This window comes from Octopus bimaculoides, chromosome 4, assembly GCF_046866305.1.
Source record: "Octopus bimaculoides isolate indiv1 chromosome 4, ASM4686630v1, whole genome shotgun sequence".
Lineage (NCBI taxonomy): Eukaryota > Metazoa > Mollusca > Cephalopoda > Octopoda > Octopodidae > Octopus > Octopus bimaculoides.
This window is the reverse complement of record NC_142931.1, coordinates 89,388,558-89,410,931: the sequence shown is the minus strand read 5'-3', so window position 1 is coordinate 89,410,931 and position 22,374 is coordinate 89,388,558. Positions and strand designations below refer to the sequence as shown.

Sequence of the window (22,374 nt, the reverse complement as noted above, 5' to 3'; positions counted from 1 at the left end):
TACTAAATCAACAGACTGATTCACAGCCCATATTGGCTGGTTAATCTTTTACATGTGAAAAGAACTTATAAGTACACAAGGTAAACTCTGTTGTTTATTCAAATTTGAATCGGTGCTACATTGAGATAACATATGAGAAGCAGCCTCCTTGAAATCATCTTCTTGGGAGTCCAAAAAGGATCATGCAAAAGAAATGGTTCAATGAACCCGAGGAAGACACTGAATAAAATGGTGACTGCTTACCAAAGAACATCTGGATAGGCAACCAGTTACAAAGGAACCAAGAAAAATGTCAAATATGCTTTTTTTTTTTTAGTTTAATCAGAAGGAAGCTGGTATGCTTTTGGCCTTCACAAAAGCCCTCTAGTGACTTATAAAATTGATGTAGATTATTTTCAATTTTGATACCTGCAGGTAAAAAGTGAGCAAATTGGGAATTTTAGATTTCTGCCAATCTATACAGAAAGGGATCAACAAAGTGGTTAGTGCTTATTTAGACAGCGTGCAGTAAAAAATTAAAAAGAAAGCAACTGCATGTCTGTGGGGTAGTGGTTGAAATGTGTAGATGAGTGAGCTATTGCTGATCAACCAGATGGCTTTCTTTTGGATGCTAAGCAGTAGCATCAGCCTCTGAAATGTTGAAGCAGTACTCTATTGTGAGTCTCCTTTAAGCCTTGTAGAGAGTCATGTGTTTTAATGAGTCTAGAGATAAACAAATGAAGTAATAGTCATCATAAGCAATTTTTTCAAAATCCTAATAAGTACCACCTTTTTCTTCTTTCAGTGTAGGAAGTTTCAGATAATAAATGGGACTATTTATTGGTTTTACATTTAACATTTGTAGTGGAATTATATTGACCATAGCTTTTTGATTTCTATTTTGCCTATGTTTTCTGGTATTTTTCGTGTTAAAGAAAAAGTAAAACTCTAGATTTGATCCACTAGGTGCATTAATTTAGCTGTATTATTATTTAGTCCTTATCAGTCTTAATACAAATATAATGGACCAGATTATGAATGAATTTACATTTATCAATACTTTTAATTCCAAGCTGGAAACAATGTGTTCATGAAATGAACAATTTCAGAAATTACTTTTGAAATTCCAAGAAAGAAACCTCTTACTAGGTATAAGAAGTGAACATCTTGGTTAATGTAGTTCTAAATAAATTCAACAATATAATATGATCTTAGCTGATATTACCTTAGCTCAAAGGTTTTTGATCAAACCTGTGGTTAAGCAGGAGAAAATTTACTTGCCAAACTGATAAAATGACTTCACAACATTCACACAGTGACTGTACTCTCAACATGCTTTGTGTGAGGTGCATCCTTGGAAGTCTTGGAGACCCTGAATCCCATACCTCAATGCTTCAGAAAACATCAAACACTACCACTGTTATGTTTTGACTGGTCTTACAAAGAAATAGGTCTATTTTAAAGAATCTCTGCTGAGAATTATCAGTAAGAAAGTGATGAGGAACTTCAGTTGTGCTATAAAGGTATCTGCAAGTGACTTAAATACTTAGATGTCTTGAAATGTGTCATATACATAGAAAATGTATAGATTATCAGAAAGTTTACAGGGTAGGGAGAGAAGTAGAAACTGCTGACAAATAACTTTGTCTAGTTGACTATGGTTATTTGTAGAATAAACATCTGTTTTGGTTCATCAAATGCCTTATTTTCTTTACAGTTAATACATTTTCATTTAAAGAAAATGCTAAAACTAATGCTTTAATTTATACATGCTATCATTGTATGACTTTTCAAAGTCATTATTTTTTGCTTTTTATTTTACAAGGAAAATCAAACTTGATGGATGCTATCAGCTTTGTGCTGGGTGAGAAAACAAGCAATCTCAGAGTAAAGAAGCTCAGTGTAAGTAAAAATAATTTATTCTCAATTACTTAATGGTAATTATATTAATTGAAATATATACAAAAGCTCCCAAAATAATATAAACAATTACAAATTTCTGGCTCTGAACCATCTGTTATGAATCACTCTGTTGATGGTCTCAGTAACCATCACAGCTCAGCTAAGACAAACCTAGGCAACAATCTTTGGAAGCCTTTTCTATTCAACAAGTTTGAAACTTCATCTGTTGACTTTCTTGCTCAAGTGTTTAATGTTCTTTTGTAAAATTTTGGATTATATTGGTTAAAAGAAAACAGAAGTTATTTAGCATACTTCCTTATAATAAATCTGTGTGTGATTTGTTTCTTAATGATAACATTGTTTTTGTTTTGACAAGCTTTTACTATTTGACTATCAAAATTTTTCTTTATCTTTTGAAAGATAGAAGTTATAAATCCCTTCAGATGTATATTTGTTATTCCAAAACATCATTATAAGTTGTACACTCTCTCCATTTTTTCATTATCTTGCATCAACGAATTTTCAGTTTGTTTCCCACATAACTCTCCTTCTCATCATCATAATTTATATGTCCATTTTTCCATGCTGGCATGGATTATATGAAGCTTGTTAAAATGAATTTTTTTATAGCTGGATGCTCTTGTCACCAGCCTTGTTTTCTAAGTAAGATTTTTTTTATTACTCTTATCCTTACATATTGAAAGTAACAACGCCACTAAAACTATAAGGACTTGTTTACTGAAGAATGTAAACAAAGATGCTATTTTTCATTTAGATAGTCTAATGAAAACATACAGAACAAAATATATGTATGATGTGCTTCACAGTTTCTATCTACCAGTTCCACTCTAAATGCATTGGTCAGCCCAGGGTGCAATGGAATGAGACAGAAACTTAAAATCACATGATCATGTTGCAAGCATGGCCATGCTTGTGTTTTTTTCATAAAAATTGAGAATGAAATTGATATGACAGCCACAGAGCTCTCCAAAGTTGAAGCCTTTGCATGTTTACTCCACCTGTTAGAATGGAAACCAAATATTCTTTACCCCACCCTTCCATCTTGAAAATGAAGGACGCATTGTACAATATACTCCAAGATACACTGCCTGGAAAATTTAAAAAATGGGAAAGTCACAGCTGAAATATCTTCAACTGTTTCTGTTGTAGTTACTCTTTACATTTGATAATCGTCTGTTGATTCATCAATAAACAGAAACTCAAGAGCAATTGTTATATATTTATATAAGGAAATATGGTGTTTACATCTCAGAAGCTTGAAATAATTTGATGGAATGAGGGAAGTTGCAGTTATGATTAAAATACTGTTAGGTTTCTTGAACATAAAATATTTTTCAATAATTTGATAAGTTAAAGCAGCAAGCTGGCAGAATCATTAGCATGTCAATGGAAAATGCTTTAGTAGCATTTTATCTGTTGTTACATTCTGAGTTCAGATTCCACTGAGGTTGACTTTGCCTTACACCCTTTCGGGGTCAATAAAATAAGTACTAGTTGAGCTCAGGCATTGTTGTAATCAACATTTCCCCATCCCCAAAATTGCTGGCCTTGTGCCAAAATTTGAACTCATTAGTTAGATAAATTAATTAACAAATAAACTCCGTTCCAATCTGTACTAAAGCAATGTGTTAAACTGTCTTGACAGAAGCTGTAGGAAATCTGTTGGACTGTACCTGTTTTTGACTGATAGATCTAATCTATCAGTTGGTTTAACATCACTGTCTAATCTTTGGTAGCTTTCAGTGGAGCTCACTCTGTTGTAAACATTCAGACTAGGTCTGAGATAACATGATATTTTGATACATTGCTCTGTACAACATTTTCCTCTGGAAGTTATGCAATGACAATAGACAGTGCACTTACGTTTCTGATTAAATTATGCAAATTAGAACAGCAAATCAAATATGAAAATTCTCAGTGGCATTTCAAGATTAAAACCATCAGTTTAAACTTAAAAGCTAAAGAAAAAAGTTTGAAAGTACTGTACCTTTTCTTTTTTCCTGTATGTTGTGATTTACTTGAAATAGTTAACTGGAAATAAACTAATAAACATTATCAGTATCATTTAGTGTCCATTTTTCATGCTGTCATGGGTTGAACAGTTTGACAGGAGCTGTCAAGCCAGAGGACTGCACCAAGCTCCACTGTCTCTTTTTACAGTTGGATGCCCATCCTAATGCCAACCATGTTACAGAGTGGACTGGGTACTTTTTACATGGCACCAGCACTGGTGAGATCTGTTTTAGCATGGTTTTTACGGCTGGATGCCCTTCCAAATGTCAACCACATTACAGATTGGGCCTCTTAGGATACTAATTATTTTCAATGGTGATTGTTTTGACACAGCTTTGCTATCTTATCCTTTCTTCTCATGATATTGGTGAATAAGAGGGACTGTATCTATAATTTTTTTCAAATTATTATCAGTTGAGTGTAGGGATAACTTTGTGAGATTAATATTCATTTTGGACTGTCTCATCCATCGTTCAAATGCTGCCAAGATTGACTTTGCTGTTCATCTTTTTGGGGTCATTAAAATGAGAACCAGTTGAGCACTGTGGTTGAATTAACCAATTTATTCCCTTCCCTGAAATTGCTGGCCTTGTGACAAAATTTGAAACCAGTATTTATTTTGGATTGCAACAGGTTGATAATTTAGGCTGATGACATTCAGTTCTAGAGAAGAATGAAAATATTTAATACACTATTTGTGAGACAATTAAACAGTGAAAATAAGTATGTTGTCTGTTAATGATTTACAGCCTGTAAATTCATAGCAGTGAAAGTCATTGTAGTAGCAGCAGAACAGACACAGCTTAACAGTGGGCACTTTCTGGGAAAATAAACAAAGACTTGTAGAAGATTAGACAAGATTGTAGCTGGTGTAAAAAGAAATTGTGATGTGAAATAAAAGTCATTTGTTTATTAAAAAAAAAAGGTTCTGGAATACTTTTGATTTGATAGTCAAAGGAAGCCTAACAATATATGATGTGATGGAATGACCAGTATATCTGTCACATATATTTCCTACTTATAAGTTTCTTTCTTTAACAGCAAGGTCTATAATTTATACTTCTTCACCATATTGTCATCACCATTGAGTAAGCAGTGAATAATATGCACAATAAAGTTATTCTTTTCTACTCAAGGCACAAGGCCTGAAATTTTGGGGGAGGTGGCCAGTTGATTAGATCAATCCCAGTGTTTCACTGGTACTTAATTTATTGACCCCGAAATGATGAAAGGCAAAGTCGACCTCAGCGGAATTTGAACTCAGAACATAAAGACAGACGAAATACTGCTAAATATTTCACCTAGTGTGCTAACGTTTCTCCCAGCTCACCGCCTTTTCACAATAAAGTTATTGTGAGGTAGAATTGTGGTTCAGATAAAGTATGTATAGAATACATGTTAATCAATCAGCATGATACACATACTTGTATTTACTTGCCTATACAAGCATTTCGTCTCCTTGCTTAATAAATTTGTGGTCATTAAATTTTATTGTCTTTTATTTTTGATTTTGTAGGATCTTATTCACGGTGCTCCCATTGGTAAGCCTGCCTCCAACAAAGCTTCAGTTACTGCAGTTTATGCTGACAGTGACACTGGTAAGGACACCAGATTTACCAGGATTATCCATGGTTCATCTTCAGATCACAAAATTAATGGAAAGGTAAGTGAAATGTTCTAATGCAATGTTTTTCTGGCTTTACATCTTACATATATTTACTACTAGAAGAACAAGAAGTGGGAGAAATACTAGTTACTGGATTTCATGCTATCATTGATCAGTAAGAAGGTATTACTTCATGTCAAATGAATTTATTATTTATCATGAGAAATATAACAGATTGTAAACTTCTCAGCAAATGTATCAAAGTTTGTTAATAAAAAAAATATGCTTATTGGTTTCTAGTTTCTCACTAGGTGTATTCATAATCTGTGATTGGGTAGTATTTTCCATTACATTAACCCTTTAGTATTTAAAGCTGCCCTATTCTACTCAAATATTCTACCTGTTTTAGGTTCAAACTGGCTAGATCCAGCCTCTCACACCTGCACACATACCATATAATGTCGTTCTAGAAATTTACAATCGCATCATTGGCATCTTGAAACCAAGAGATAATACATGATTAATTCAAAACAATATGAATAAATAAGCATTACATTTGACAAAGTATTCTGAATGCTGAAGAGTTAAACATAGATTAGGAGGCAAAAATATATATAATATAAAAATATAATATCATTATCAAAAGTGCCCACTTTTAGCATAATAACTCAGTAGGAAGAGAAATCATTGCACAGCTTTATAAAAGAACATTGGTCCAAATTGAAATTAAAGAGTTCTGAAGGAAGAATTACACTAATAGGCTTGTTGGGAAAATTTGAATCAATACATTACCTGAAGAACTACATTATAACTCTCTCAGTCCTAAACTACCCATCATACCTGAAACTTTCTTTATTCATGTCTTCAGATTTAAGAATAATAAATCAAAATTTCAGCTTATAAACATTTATCTTTCATTTGGTTTCTCACACAAAATAAATTGCAAAAGAAAAACAAATTTTACTAAATCCTTCAAAGCAATTATTTCGAAAAAAATCCAATTGAAACACTAAGGTTATCCCCAAATTATTTAATAGCCTCTTGGCTGTGGAATTAAAATACAGTTGACATAACATGATATACAAAAGCAGCTTGAGGGGGGAAAAAACTACTCAAAGAATGTCCCATGGTGAATGAGAACAATGGATATTGATTATTTTGTTTTGAAGTGACTAGGACGTACATTGCCAATGAGCTGAAATAACAGCGGAATATTGATATCCATCATTCTCTTACTCCTATGGAGCAAGTTGTCTTATTTGGTTTGAGGTATGCAGTATTTTTTAAGACTCAGCATCTTAAAGGAACTTTCCCCCTGATACAGTCCCACGATTTAGAAGGGCATAAACAAAACACATTAAGTATGTGACATTGGTAATGTTTACATTATTAGAGCTGCTTAAGACAGCAAGCAGCAAAATGCTTAATGGCATTTCTTACATTCTGAGTTCAGATTTTGCTGAGGTCGACTTTGCCTTTCATCCTTTCAGGGTCAATAAAATAAGCACCAATTGAACACTGAAGTTGATGTAATCAACTAAATCCCTCCCCTGAAATTGCTGGCCTTGTGCCAGAATTTGAAACTATTATTAGAGCTGCTTATAATTCAAAGCATATATTCCCATATCTACCTAAGAGAAAATATTACATTATTTACATTTGATGGATATTTGTCCTCATCTTGGTTGTTGTTAACAACGTTTCAGCTGATATACCCTCCAGACTTCATCAGGTGTCTTGGGGGAAATTTCGAACCTGGGTACTCATTCCTAAGGTATTTTTCAATGTTGTTATTATTTATTCAGGTCACTGCCTGGAATCAAACTCGAAGTCTTGGGGTTAGTACCCACTACGCCATATGCCAACGGGCAATTATGGAGTGAATTTTAGGGCTTATAAATCTAATATTTTCCTGTCCTTCCTTAATACTGGTTCCTATGTGCTATTCATATCTGCACTCGATCTGCTTAGGAGGTTGTTGTGTCCTAGCATTATTTTAACTTCATCCCCCTGTAGGATGAAGTTAAAATAATAAACAGAGAACACCACTGGAAAATATGAAAACTAAAAGAAGCAGTACATATGATAGGACACAACAACCTCCTAAGCAGACCGAGTGCAGATATGAATAGCATATGGGAACCAGTATTAAGGAAGGATAGGAAAATATTAGATTTATAAGCCCTAAAATTCACTCCATAATTGCCCACAGGCATATGGCGTATTGGTCAAGAGCACGGGCTACTAACCCCAAGACTTCGAGTTCGATTCCAGACAGTGACCTAAATAATAATAATAACATCAAAAAATATCTTACAAATGAGAACCCAGGACAAATATCTGTCAAATGTAAATAATGTACATAATTCCTCATCTCTTAAAGATAGAACTGGAGAAAATATTAGTTCAGTAGTGGTTGAGCTCATTTAAAAAGGATTAGTGAAATATATAGCATTATGTAACTGATAGAATATATCATTATTATTTGGTTGTCCCTTAAAAAATATCATTTAGAGGAATTTTAACCATTTTGTAACCTTGTTTTATGTCAGACATTGTGGATCTATTTTCTAACATAACATGAACAGCCTTAGTGTTTCAGTGTATTTTTTTAAATAATTGTTTTGATGGATTTGGTAAAATCTCTGTCTTGTAATTAATTTTGAAAAAAAAAACAATTTAGAGGTGGTATTTGGAATATAACTCAACAGTAGATGATGGTGGCTTCAATTTAAATATGAACATTTTAAAATGTTTTGTATCAGAGAACCATGCATAATATCAAAAAGGGTTTTGAACATGCTTTTTTTGGTTCAGATTTATCTTTTTCAAGTACTATAACTAGAAAATCTATATTGATTTATAAATAGTGACAAGATTGTTCTTTATTCTGAACTCATTAATATGAGAATATCCAATACACATTGATACTCCCATACTCATCAGAATAGCATATATATTGAAGTTGTTTATGGCGAAGCTATTCTGAATTTTAAAATATGACAGTACCTTGGTTGGTAGAGCAATTAAGGGTATGAAGACAGGGAAAGCTCCCGGCCCATCAGGAATCACTGCTGAGATGCTTAAAATATCTTACAGTGTAAGCTATAGTCTAGTCAGCCATATAGTCAACCAAGTGATACATGGAGTCATACCCAGTGACTGGTGTAGCAGCGCCATAGTCAACTGCTACAAAGCTAAAGGTGACGCATTAGATAGGTATAATTACAAAGGTATCTAATTATTGGATCAGGTGATGAAAGTCATGGAGAGGATCATGGCCCAACTGATTAGGGAGAGAGTTAGTTTAGACGAGTTGCAGTTTGTGTTTGTGCCAAGGAGAAGCACCACTGTTGCTATATTTCTGCTAAGACAACTGCAGGAGAAATTCCTAGCCAAAATAAACCTCTGTACTTGGCTTTCGTTGACTTGGAGAAAGCCTTTGACAGGGTCCTCCGATCCCTTTTCTGGTGGTCAATGCAGACACTAGGGATAGATGAATGGTTGGTGAAGGCTGTGCAAGCCGTGTACAAGGATGCTGTCAGTAAGGTGATGGTTGGCAACAAGTATAGTGAATTCCAGGTAAAAGTAGGGGTTCACCAAAGATCAGTCCTCAGCCTCCTCTTATTCATCATAGTCCTCCAGGCAATAACAGGAATTCAAGACAGGCTGCTCCCAGGAGCTCCTCTATGTTGATGACCTTGCTCTAATAACTGAGTCACTATCAGAACTAGAGAAGTTACAGTTGTCGAAGCAAGGTCTAGAATTAAAGGGCCTTAGAGTCAATCTAGCAAAAACCAAAGTCTTAGTTAGAAAGAAGGCAAATGAATCACAAATCCTTTCAGTTATATGGCCCTGCTTGATCTGTAGAAAAGGCATAGGTGGAAACTCCATAAAATGTACCTGATATAAGCTATGAACACATAAGAGGTGCAGCAATATCAAAGGAAAGTTAACTGGGAAGATAGCTTTGTGTGTGTGGCAGATGTACAGGGGTAATAAACACCAAAGATGTACAGAAAACAGATTCCATCAAATGCCAGGGGGAAAAACTAGAAGTAGTTGAAAGCTTCCATTACTTAGGGGACCAAGTCAGTAGCGGAAGTGGATGCTCTGAGAGCATAGCTGCTAGAATAAGAATAGCTTGGGCAAAGTTCAGAGAGCTCCTACCTTTGCTGGTAACAAAGGGCCTCTCACTTAGAGTGAAAGGTAGACTGTATGATACATGTGTGCAAACAGCTATGCTACATGGCTGTGAAACATGGGCTGAATACATGCATAGCCTTGAAAGAAATAAAGTTAGTATGCTCTGCTGGATGTGTAATGTCAATGTGCCTGCACAACAGAGTGTAAGTGCCCTGAGAGAAAAGTTGGACATAAGAAGCATCAGATGTGGAGTGCAAAAGAGACAACTGCGCTGGTATGGTTGCGTATGGATGAGGACAACTGTGTGAAGAAGTGTCACACCCCAACAGTAGAGAGCACCTGTGGAAGAGGTAGACCCAAGAAGACATAGGATGAGGTGGTGAAACACGACCTTCAAACATTGGGCCTCACAGAAACAATGACAAGTGACTGAGACCTTTGGAGATATGCTGTGCTTGAGATAAGCAGGCAAGTCAAGTAAGATCATAGCTGTGGCTGAAGCTAGTCACGTACCTGGCCTGTTTAGAAGTACCCTTCAATCGTTGGGCAATATACTGAGCTTGAGAAGACCTGTTGAGTCAAGTGAAAACTTAGTCATGGCCAATGCCAGTGTTGCCTGACTGGCATGAGTGCCGGTGGCACATAAAAAGCACCATTCCAACGTGGTCAATGCGAGTGCTGCTGGACTGGCTCCTGTGCCTGTAACATGTAAAAAGCACCATTTGAGTGTGGTCAGTGCCAGTGCTGCCTGACTGCCCCCTGTGCTGGTGGTACGTAAAAAGCACCCACATTCATTAGGAAGGGCATCCAGCTGTAGAAATCTTGCCAGATCAGATTGGCGCTTGATGTAGCCTCCTGGCTTTCCAGTCCTCTGTCAAACCATCCAGCCCATGCCAGAATGGAAAGCAGGTGTTAGACGATGATGATGAATTAACTCATTTGGAGATGACAACCACAGTCTTACAGATGCAATAAGCTAAACTGTATTACTTTTTTTGTGAATCAGGCGAAGTGAAGTTGTTCAATCTGCTTTGCTACCTTTGTTTTGCATCCTGTTCCACTGCATGACCCCTTGGATAAGTTTCATTTACCATGATCTGTCAATCAAAACCTTGTAAGGGACATTTCATAGACAGAATTATTAGTGTGTTTTTGGTTAGTAGACATCATCCATTGTCCAGTTTAACAGTGCTACCTAGCTCATGGTAGTTTTAGTGGATTTCATTTTTTTACAAGCATTTGGACCAGATCTCAAGTCTAAGGAATACATGTAGAAGGGCTCAATCTTGTTATCTAAACTGCTTTATTGCACCTTTCAATGAAAAAGAAATTAAACTATTTTGTTATATTTTTATTTTTATTCTTTCTTTTCATTTTAATTCAGGGTGTTTCTTCCCAGCAATATGCACAAGAACTTGAGAAAATTGGTGTTTTGGTAAAATCTAAGAACTTTCTTGTGTTTCAAGGAACTGTTGAAAGCATTGCTATGAAGAATGCCAAAGAACGTACAGTTATGTTTGAAGAAATCAGCAGGTAATTAATCCTATTCTCGCTATAACAGTTTGCAATCTATTGATGTTTTGTTTTTATCTCTCTTACTGCTAAATAATTGTGATATCATAATCATTTTATGTCTTCTTCAATTTTCTTCATCTGCTAGCTCCTCCCACTTTGTAATCACTTGGCACTTCTCTATTCTACTGTCATCCACCACATGCATCATATGTTCATATAAGCACAGTTTCTTCTGTTGTTGTTCACTGCAGCTGATTCTATTTAGAACCAGTTTTTCTCTTATCTCATTTATGTTCCATTGTTTATTCATACTAATTTTACACATCCAGCATAGGTTGCATACCTTACCAATCTTTATTCATCTTCTGCATCCAGTGTCCATGTTTCACTATCATACAATGTTGCACTTTGTACAGAAGCATCATACAATAATGTACTCTTCATCCATAAAGAGAATCCTTTTGTTGCCAGTACAAGTTATAACCCCCTGAACTTTTTCTACCTTATTCTTACTCTGGGTATTATGATTTTGGAACATCTATTTCCAATGCTGATTAAGTAACCTAAATAACAAATTGTCAATCACTATAGGGATATTTCTGGGCTTATAACAGAATTAATCTCATGTGTAGTCTTACTACTAAACACTTCTGTGCATCTGCTACAAAATCCTTCTCTGTCAGCTCTCCTGTAATTCCCCTACACTTTGTATGCTCTATGGTTTACATTAGGTACATCATATGGAATTCTTACTTATTTCCTTTTTAAAGACAGTCATTTGTCCAGTGCTAGTGAAGTTTTGACTTCTTTCTGGATGATTAAAACTTATTTTTATAGGTTTACTTTAAGGCCTCTTCATTGTAGGTCTTGTATCCATGTCATGAATTGCTTCTTTAATTCCTCAACAGCTTAAGCTATGAGATCTAGATCATCAGTTTTCAGAAGTTCTCATGGACAGCCAGTCTTCAAAACTCCCCTGTTAATGTCTAGAAAAGTATAATAAACTGGAGTGGCAGAAAATCCACTCCTGATGTACACCAACCTACACATTAAATTGGTGAAAATGTTTGTTTGATTATTGATATTTACTGAAGGGCCTTAAATCAATTAGCTGCATTTATTGCTAATGCATTGTTTTGTAAATATTTTTGCTTTTGCAAAGATCAAAGGTATTATTACTGTTTTGTTATTGGACTTGCTCCTCTGATTTTTTAGCTTTGATTGGGTAACTTTTGTACACTCTTATGGAATTGATCTGAGATCAAAATCAACAGAGACCAGTTGAATATTGTATTGTTATTCAGAAAATGAATGTGCGAAATATAGTTTTCTATTTAAATTAACTATCCCATCACTTAACCTCAAATATTACATGTTCTAAGTTCTAATTCCTTTAAGAAAAAAGCCATTTATTAAAAGAAAATTCCATTTGAAGTCTTGCTATTGTTTACAAAACATTGCAGTATCAATTAGCTATACAATGGCAGGTATAATAAATACTTTATTTTTAATTGGTTTTTGAGCTTTTGCTGGAAGTACTTATTGTTGAATGCTTTAATGTCAAGAAACATCTACACTTTTCAGATCTGGAGAATTAAAGGAAGAATATGATAAAGCTAAAACTGAAATGTTAAAAGCTGAAGAAGATACTCAGTTTAATTACCACAAAAAGAAAGGCATTGCTGCTGAAAAGAAAGAAGCTAAGTTAGAAAAAGAAGAAGCAGAGCGTTACCAGAAACTTAAAGAGCAATTGGTGAGATTTCCATCTAAATTTTTCATTTTATTTGCTTTGAATTTAGTTTTCTTTTTGAAGGTTATTTCAGTTTTGGTATAGCCATTTATCTTCAAGTCAATGGCTACTGTCAGATTATTTACTAAGAAAAATATTAACCAGTCATTGTATGCATCTATCTGAAGGTAAAACAGCTCTTTCAATCCTTATATCAATAAAAATTTAAAAAAACATTTAGACACTTGCTAGAATATAGCAGTTAAAATCTCTAGAACTTGAGTATAAATATTGACAACATCCCTATATATTTTAATTAAATGCTTACTATCAAGTAGATATTACACACATCTCACCTCACTAGACTTTCTGTACAATTTTATTATAATCTTGTCATTATTTATGATTAATGTTCCATTTAAAAAATTTATTTCAGAATATAAATTACTAAATCTGCAATATCAAATTTATTCTAATTTGAAAGAAATTTAGAAAGTTGAAAATATCAATAATCCTAACTGGCAGAACCCATGAATATTTCACAGAATTAATGGTAAACCTATCGGGTTATTTCTGAAAACTTTATCCAAAAAAACCTGAAAGTGTAGCTTATGTTGTCTGTATGGAAAGATAGTCGCTCATCTGCTACTCATCGAAAAGTGAAAGAAATTGGAATACGATAATTACTTAATGCACTTTATATGTATAGACTTAATACACAACACTCATAAAATAAATATTCACCCTTACTTTTCCATTCTTCCTATAAGCAAGAAAAAAAATATCCCGTAGATATGCTACAACCTATAGTTAAATTGCATATATCTGCCATGTAAATAAGTGTAAATAATTCACGGAATTGCAGTTATGTGCATGCATTAAGTGATAGATAATATGAAAAACTTAGTTCAGTTTTTTAAAAAATACACTTTTCGCTATGCACTCACCACTGCCACCTCCACCACCACATCATCTCTCACCCCCACCCCTCTCTCTCCCTGTGCCTTTCTTTAACCTCACCATCAGAACATCACCCCTCTGCTAAAATTTTTAACTCTCCTTTATATTATCACTACCTTCAACTAACTTTTTTAACCACGTAATATTATGTTCCCTACCTCACGTCATGGACCTTTCTTGCTCTCTTTTTCTATTTCTGTCTTTATATCTCTCCCTCTTTTTCTTTCTCCTCTCTTTCCCTTCAACTAATCACGTGAAAGCATTACAATTACTTCTCTCTACCTCATGTCATAGAAACTTCTCTCTCCTTTTTTACTCTTTTCTTCCTCTTTTTCTCTAACCGCATGAATTATAAGGTTACATCACGGTAGACTCATGATCGCCATTGACAATATGCTATTAAGTTTTTGTTTTTGTGTTATAATATCAGTCTTTTGTTTGTATACAACCGGATTACTAGTACTGCTCTACTGTATTATACAATGGAATAGCTTTTCAGTGACCAGGTCATATACATACAAGATTCTGATGCTATAACAACATAAAACAAAAATGAATATAATATCTATGTATTTTGAATAGCTATCATGATTCCAGTGTGGTGCAGTTTGTTTTTCTTTCCACATACTGTATCAGATCAAACCTTGCAAGATAACTCTGAAATGATTCCAATATCTTCAGATAAAAGAATTGTGATCATTGGATAGAATACTTTGAAATAGACAAGTATCAGAAACTGGTGACTGTTTGATCATTATTTTGTCATAGTAAGTTATGAAAAATAGTTAGGTTTGGTCCAAAGAAACTAACAGTGGACAAGATGATTTGCTAAAGTGAGAAATCAATATTTTGTGTTTGTAAATGACGTGCATCTCAAACAAAGATGTTAATTTTACTTTACAGGTAGAAAAACAGCTGCAACTCCAATTGTTCAAGTTGTTTCATAATGAGAAAGATATTGATGAGTTGAATGAAGAACTTAACAAGAAGAACGCTGGTTTAGATAGAGAATTAAAAAAGAGAGATAAGATTGAGGACGAGATCAAAGAGAAGAAAAAAGAGCAAGGAAAATTGAGTCGAGATCTCACAAAAATTGAGCAGAACATCAAAGAAGCTGTGAGTATAGTTTGCCACTTTACATTTTTATCTTCTTCTTTTATCACTCAGATCAATAATTTCATATTCTTATGTGGACAATTTCAGTCTTGCCTGTTATAAATCTAATAGCAACTCATATCAAAAATAATTCTTCATAGGCAGAGTGATTTGTCTGTCTATTCTAATTCCTTTCTAAAATTAAGTTCTTCTATTCTCTTATGATGTACTGTGTCTTTGAGTATTCCATACTCCAGAGTAAACAGACAGCCTAACTGAACTAAGACTACAGAAGAAGCATGCATTTTAAGAGTGCTTTGAATGTGTTGTCAGTTTTGATAATAGATAACTTTCTTAAACCACAATTCAGTCAATTTATAAATATCAGATTGGTAAGAGTGGAGTTTGAAAATATTGCAATTATTGATGTGTGAATGTAGTTCAGCTACTATGTAATAATTGATATTTGGTTACTTTCAGATAAATCTGCAACAATTTAATAATTTTGAAATAGTTTTACAATAGTTTTTGTTTTTCTTCAGGAATCTGAATTGAACAAAAAGAGGCCTATTTACATCAAAGCTAAAGAAAAAACTGCTCACATGATTAAAAAGCTTGAAGCTGCTAAGTAAGTCATCGTTTATTACTTTTCTATTGTTGTTTAGACCCTGGTCACCTCTGACTGAACATACAGTGAAACCATTCCCATCATGACCATCCTGTTTTTTAAGGAGTAAGGATCAATAACTGAATACAAAGGATTCCATTGTCTTGTGTATCTTACCTTAAAGACAGTAAAATACAATTTTAAGATTTGCTATCCTCAGCCTTCATGTGTCCATGTAAAGACTCCCTCTTTGGTTTGTTATTTTCTATTAAGCTCTCTCATTAGTGATCCTAACAAGCAATAAATGAATGGAAGTTTTTGTTGCATCTTTCAGTTCATATTTTGGGATAGGAAGGGACTGGAATGCATTTTTTTAATATTTCTATGTAGATAAAACATATCCTTAAAAGAAATCAACTGTTTCTATTTCAATTTGTTTTGGTGTATTTCACCTCTTTGGATTATAATGTAAGTTAACATGTTAATTTTTATTTCTTTCATTACAGGAAGTCCCTCAAGGCAACTAAAAAGACGCATGATAATCATGAAGCTGAGGTAAATTGAATTGTTATTTTTATTACATTAAATATACAAACGTGCATATTCTCTCTCTCTCTCTCTCTCTCTCTCTCTCTCTCTCTCTCTCTCTCTCTCTCTCAAGCTTTAGTTTTAATTAAATATGTGGTTTTAGGTTGAGTATCAAAGTGCCTTTTCCAGGCCTGCAAGAGAAGGTGAACCTAACACTTCAAGTAACAAGCTTTGTAATGATTTTAGTGTAGCTATAGCTTAATGACAAGCAGTTTATATTCTGCTATATCTAAATCAGTGCACATATGCACATACAAATAATTACAGAGGCATCAAGCTGTTAGATCAGGTTATGAAAGTTACAGAGAGGGTCATAGCCCAACTAATTAGGGAGCGAATCAATTTAGATGAGATGCAGTTTGGGTTCGTGCCAGGTAAAAGCACTACTGATGCCTTATTTCTAGTGAGACAGCTGCAGGAGAAATACCTAGCTAAGGATAAACCTCTGTACCTGGCTTTCGTTGACATGGAGAAAACCTTTGACAGGGTCCCCCGATCCCTTATCTGGAGGTCAATGAGGAAACTTGGGATAGAAGAATGGTTAGTGAGAGCTGTGCGAGCCATGTACAGAGATGCTGCCAGTAAGGTGAGAGTTGGAAATGAGTACAGCAATGAATTCCGAGTAGAGGTAGGGGTCCACCAAGGTTCCGTCCTCAGCCCCCTCTTATTTATCATAGTCCTCCAGGCAATCACAGAGGAGTTCAAGACAGGTTGCCCCTGGGAGCTCCTCTATGCTGATGACCTTGCACTAATTGCGCAGTCACTATCAGAACTAGAGGAGAAGTTTCAGGTGTGGAAGCAAGGTCTAGAATTGAAGGGCCTTAGAGTCAACCTAGCTAAAACCAAAATCCTGATAAGTAGGAAGGTAGATAAAACACAAACCCCCTCAGGTAGATGGCCCTGCTCAGTATGTAGAAAAGGAGTAGGTAGTAACTCTATAAGATGTACCCGGTGCAAGCTATGGACACATAAGAGGTGCAGCAACATCAAAGGCAGGTTAACTAGGAAGTTAGTCTTTGTTTGTGGCAGATGTTCAGGTGCAATAAAGACTGTAAACAAACAGGAAACAACTTCTATCTCATTCCAGGGTGAAAAACTAGAGGTAGTCGATAGCTTCCGCTATTTGGGCGACCAAGTTAGTAGTGGGGGTGGGTGCGCTGAAAGTGTAGCTGCTAGAATAAGAATAGCCTGGGCAAAGTTTAGAGAGCTCTTAACCCTGCTGGCGACAAAGGGACTCTCACTCAGAGTAAAAGGCAGACTGTATGACGCATGCGTATGAACAGCCATGCTACATGGCAGTGAAACATGGGCTGTAAGTGCTGAGGACATACGTAAGCTCGCAAGGAATGAAGCCAGTATGCTCCGTTGGATGTGTAATGTCAATGTGAATACCCGTCAGAGTGTAAGTATGTTGAGAGAAAAGCTGAACATTAGAAGCATCAGTTGTGGTGTGCAAGAGAGACGATTGCGCTGGTATGGACATGTGGTGAGAATGGATGAGGATAGCTGCGTGAAAAAGTGCTACACCCTAACAGTTGAGGGAACCCGTGGAAGAGGTAGGCCCAGGAAGACCTGGGCTGAGGTGGTGAGGCAAGACCTTCGTACATTGGGCCTCACCGAGGCGATGACTACTGACCGAGACCTTTGGAAATGTGCTGTGCGTGAGAAGACCCGGCAAGCCAAGTAAGATCGTTGCCAGTGCCCCTGGACTGGCTCTTGTGCGGGTGGCACATGAGATGCACCATTTTGAGCGTGGCCGTTGCCAGTACCGCCTGACTGGCTCCCGTAGGATTTTCGAGTGAGATCGTTGCCAGTGCCCCTGGACTGGCTTGTGCGGGTGGCACATAAAAGACACCATTTCGAGCGTGGCCATTTTCGTGTGAGTGACACGTAAAAAAGCACCCACTACACTCTCTGAGTGGTTGGCGTTAGGAAGGGCATCCAGCTGTAGAAACTCTACCAAATTAGATTGGAGCCTGGTGTTGCCATCCGGTTTCACCAGTCCTCAGTCAAATCGTCCAACCCATGCTAGCATGGAAAGCGGACGTTAAACGATGATGATGATATGCATTTTAGATGGATATGTACATACAAGACAACAAAGATGATAGAAATCAACCGAGAGGTCAGTGTTCATATATTGCTGGCACTGCATTGTGTCCATTGTCCTGAGATATAACTCTCAAATGGCTTGATCCATCTAGCTAATATAAACAACTACTTATAACTGATTCTACTTCTGTAAGAGTGACATGAAGTTTAATCTCAATGTTAATCTCAACTCCTTTTTTGTGGGTGTGAAGAAAGTACTTGGATATTCAACCTCTGGCCAAATTATAAAACAAGTAGGAGAAATGGAACCACCAACGTTTCCATTAAATGAGTTAGTGTCTTCATAATTTTGTAATGTAGCTGTGTTAATCAGTGGCATTTCTAGCATATTAATTAAACAGTTCATAGTTTTACTTTCTTTGTGTTGCTTTCTTTACAAGGTTTATGAAATTGTATTTGTAGAACAGTTATATTTTTAATTTCATTTTTTTGTCTTGATTATTTATAGTCAGTGGTATTTTCTAAATTACATACTTTTTATTAATAGTTGTTTAAATTTATTAACTTCAGCTATATCTGTAGTAATGTTTACTCAAGAAGATCAGCCCAGCACAACTGAACTGATATCCTAAAACCAAGGTGCAGGTGCCATGTAAAAAGCATTGGTGTAGGTGCTTGTACCATGTAAAAAGCATTGGTGTGGGTGCTAGTGCCACTTACAAAGCACTGGTGGTTGTGTCATGTAAAATGCACTCTGTAAAGTGGTTGATGTTAGGAAGGGCATCATGCTGTAGAAACCAAGCCAAAACAGTCTATGGAACCTGGTGTGACCCCCTGCCTTGTCAGTTCCTGTCAAGCCATCCAATTCCAGCCAGCATGGAAAATGTTGATGATAATGATGATGATGGTTTAAACTCAGTGCTACAAATAGTTCTGCTGCTTGCACTGTTGGACTGTATCAATTCATGTTAGTTAATTGAACTAAACCTTGCACAATGCAGGTGTCTAAGTCAGCACCTTGGCAATTAAACTGTTTTGTTTATATTGTAAAGAAATAAATTGTTGCTTGCGTAGAGGTCTTGGAGCTTTAATTCATGCAGTAGAAATGAAAAACATTTTTGTTTTCAGCTTATAAATATCTTAATGAACTTGTATCTTTTTCATTAAAAATAAATTTGTTTTGTCCCTTTTAGTAATATTTTCTGCTTGACTTTCAGCTATGTTTAATAATACTAGAAATTGTTTTATATTTGCTGTAGCTGTTAAATTTTCTATTTGTTTTACTGAAACCATCAATAATGTGGTTAAGAACATCATTTCACAGCTACGTATTTTCAGGTTCAATCCTGCTGCATGGTACCATGGGAAAGTGATCTCTCCTATTGCCTGGGACTCACCAATGCCTTGTGAGCAAAATTTGTATGAAGGAATCTGTATGGGAGCACAATGTGTGTGTGTGTTTGTTTGTCTCTACTTGTTATTACATAGGTCAGCCATAGTATATGTTTACATCTTGCAGCTTAGTGGTTCAGCATGTGAAGATCCATAGCATAAAGTACCTTACTTGAAAACAAGTAATGATTAGCATCTGGAAGAACCTCAGGTTGCAGAAGGCTCATCCCATGTGGCCACATGGAAAAATGCTGATATTATATATAAATTCTGTCACATCTGTTTTTCATTGAGAAATAAATCATTGTGTTTCAATCAATCTTTTAAAATCTCATTGATGTATAGTGGCCCCAAAAGAGAACAACCAGATTATTATAGAGTTAAATTAAATATATGTTTTTCATCAAATGTTGTACATAAAATTCTGTAGTTTTCACCTATTGAAAGCTTGAGACTTGGGGTGGGTTTGAGGCAGATTGGTATCGTGGAATAAGAGGAGAATTCAGTTAGAATGAAATCTGGAATCCAAAGAAACTGCTGAGGTTCTGCACTGGCAAAAATGGTAATAGTAAATCCAGGAGATTTTGACTGTTGTGAGGAGTGCGATAAGATGTTTTTAGTTATGGTCCTTTGTTGAAGGACATTAGCCAGTAACATTAGCTTTTTTCATACATCACAACAACCAAACTTGAGATCCAACAAACTCTTTTATTAATGTATGTCAGTTTCATACACATACACACATTTTCACATATACTTAAAAGTTGATTAGTGTGTGGCTACAAAATTGATATATATTAATCTGTTTACATACACTGAGGTGTGTATCTATGTCAAAATGCTAATGTGCATATTTATGTTGCATAAATATGTATAATATGAAAATGTTCATAAAACACAGAATATATCAATGTCTTACCAGTATCCATGTTCAAAAGTGACCAAAAGTCTATTGCCATATTTTTGATACAGATCCATCAGTTGGAGAAAGAACTTGAAGAAGTTGAAGAAAAGAAACGAGAATATGAAAAAGGAATAGAAAAAGAATCACAGTCCCAAGGAAGAGACCTCCAGTTGGAAGAGTCTCAGGTGAGTTATTTTCTTCAGCTATACTCTTATAATGATATTCTTTATTGTCGCTTGGCAGATTACAGATTTTGGTGACTTGTTTTATTTTGATTTGTCATCAACTTTTTGATTATTTTTGCCATCTTTGGTTTAATATATGTTTTCAACAGTGACTTCAAGGTAAGCATATGTTTTAATATCATTTATTAGGAATAATTTTCTAAATGTATTATATCAATCATTCATGTCTACATGTCTTTTGATGGATGGCTATTTCTTCATTCTACAGATATTTAATTTCTTTAAACTATGAATAGCAGAATATTTACTACAGATTTTGTTTAGCACCAGTTTGGCCCTGGTTGAGTAGACCTATGATGAAAACCATTGCAGTCATAACCATCTAAACTTCACTTCAGGCATATTATACCTCAATAAAAGAAAATATCCAAAATGCAATATATCCTCTTTTTTTTTTATGAGGGTTGGTTGTAATTTGGAGGAGATTTAGCTACTTATTCTAAAAGAAAAAAATTACCAAGTAGAGGCAAAATTCTTTGGAAGAAGTGGCTTCACTTTATACGAAATTTGAATATACCTGATAGCAAGTGAACTAAAAGTTCCAAGAAAAGTAATTTTGTTTTTATCTCCAATTTTAGGTTCAGGAATACCATCGTTTGAAGGAAGAAGCTGGCAAAAGAGCTGCTCGCTATTCACAAGACTTAGAATCCATTACCAGAGAGCAGAAATCTGATCAAGATCGCCGTGATAATGAAGAACGCAAAAAAAATGATATGGTAACTAAAATTGAACAGAAAAAACATGAAATGGAAGAGAACAAGAAACGAGTTGAAAAACTGAATGATTACATAAAGTAAGATTCTACTTCATTCATTGTTGCTTTGGTCTATTAGATAGTTATTAGTCCTGTGGAAGTTGTAACTTCTGTTTGGTTTCTCTTTTAGAACCAGTATGCAAGCAGTTGATGAACAAAAGAAAACTGCCAGAGAACTTGAAGAAGAAGTAAGCAGTGCCAATGCTAGGATCTCTCAAATTAACTCTGAGCTTACTGAAGTTGTTGAACAGCTTGGTGAAGCAAAGGTAGTGATCTTTTGATATTTTATCACTATTCCTCTCGAAGTTTGTAGTTGTTACTAGATCAGCCCTTTTGAGCAGACCTCTGATTAATTGTGCCTCAGCTGTAACCATCAAATAGAATATGATTTGAAGAGATTTGATTATTATTTCTAGTAGTTGATTGCTGATGTGTACTTTGTTTTGATTCTAGTAATACTCTCATAGTGTGTTTCTTTCTTATTGCAAAGAGTAGAAATATTATAAATGAACATATTCCTGTTTGACTGGTCTTCAATCTGAAATTCTTGATTACTATATAGTACTCCCTGGCAGAAAAACATACTCCTTTTTCTTGTTTATTCATTTTATATCTAGAATATTCTTTGATCAAATACCACTTCATTGGTAAATAATTAGTTGTAATAAACTAAATTAACCATGAAAATTATTCTAATATCTATGTATTACATTACATTGCACTGTGTGTGTGTGTGTGTATTAAACACATCCAAATTTCAAGGTTTGTGAGTTTGATCTCCAGAAAGTTCCATAGCATCTCCACATAACAGTTAGATGTTACTGTAACCTCTTGTCCTCTCTCCTCAAAAAATATGTGGGCCTCAA

The 22,374-nt window shown here is 35.1% G+C and overlaps 1 protein-coding gene across 1 annotated transcript in view; it reads left to right on the top strand.

The window, feature by feature from the left end:
• The window catches only part of LOC106869447 (structural maintenance of chromosomes protein 1A), a 55,585-nt gene that overhangs the window by 6,082 nt on the left and 27,129 nt on the right, over positions 1-22,374 (top strand). The window contains exons 2-11 of the mRNA XM_014915197.2: positions 1,805-1,881; positions 5,432-5,578; positions 11,052-11,200; positions 12,767-12,935; positions 14,775-14,987; positions 15,509-15,594; positions 16,080-16,128; positions 20,578-20,694; positions 21,333-21,547; positions 21,639-21,774. Of these exons, the coding sequence (XP_014770683.1) occupies positions 1,805-1,881; positions 5,432-5,578; positions 11,052-11,200; positions 12,767-12,935; positions 14,775-14,987; positions 15,509-15,594; positions 16,080-16,128; positions 20,578-20,694; positions 21,333-21,547; positions 21,639-21,774 (1,358 nt within the window). The remainder of the gene's footprint in view (positions 1-1,804; positions 1,882-5,431; positions 5,579-11,051; positions 11,201-12,766; positions 12,936-14,774; positions 14,988-15,508; positions 15,595-16,079; positions 16,129-20,577; positions 20,695-21,332; positions 21,548-21,638; positions 21,775-22,374) is intronic.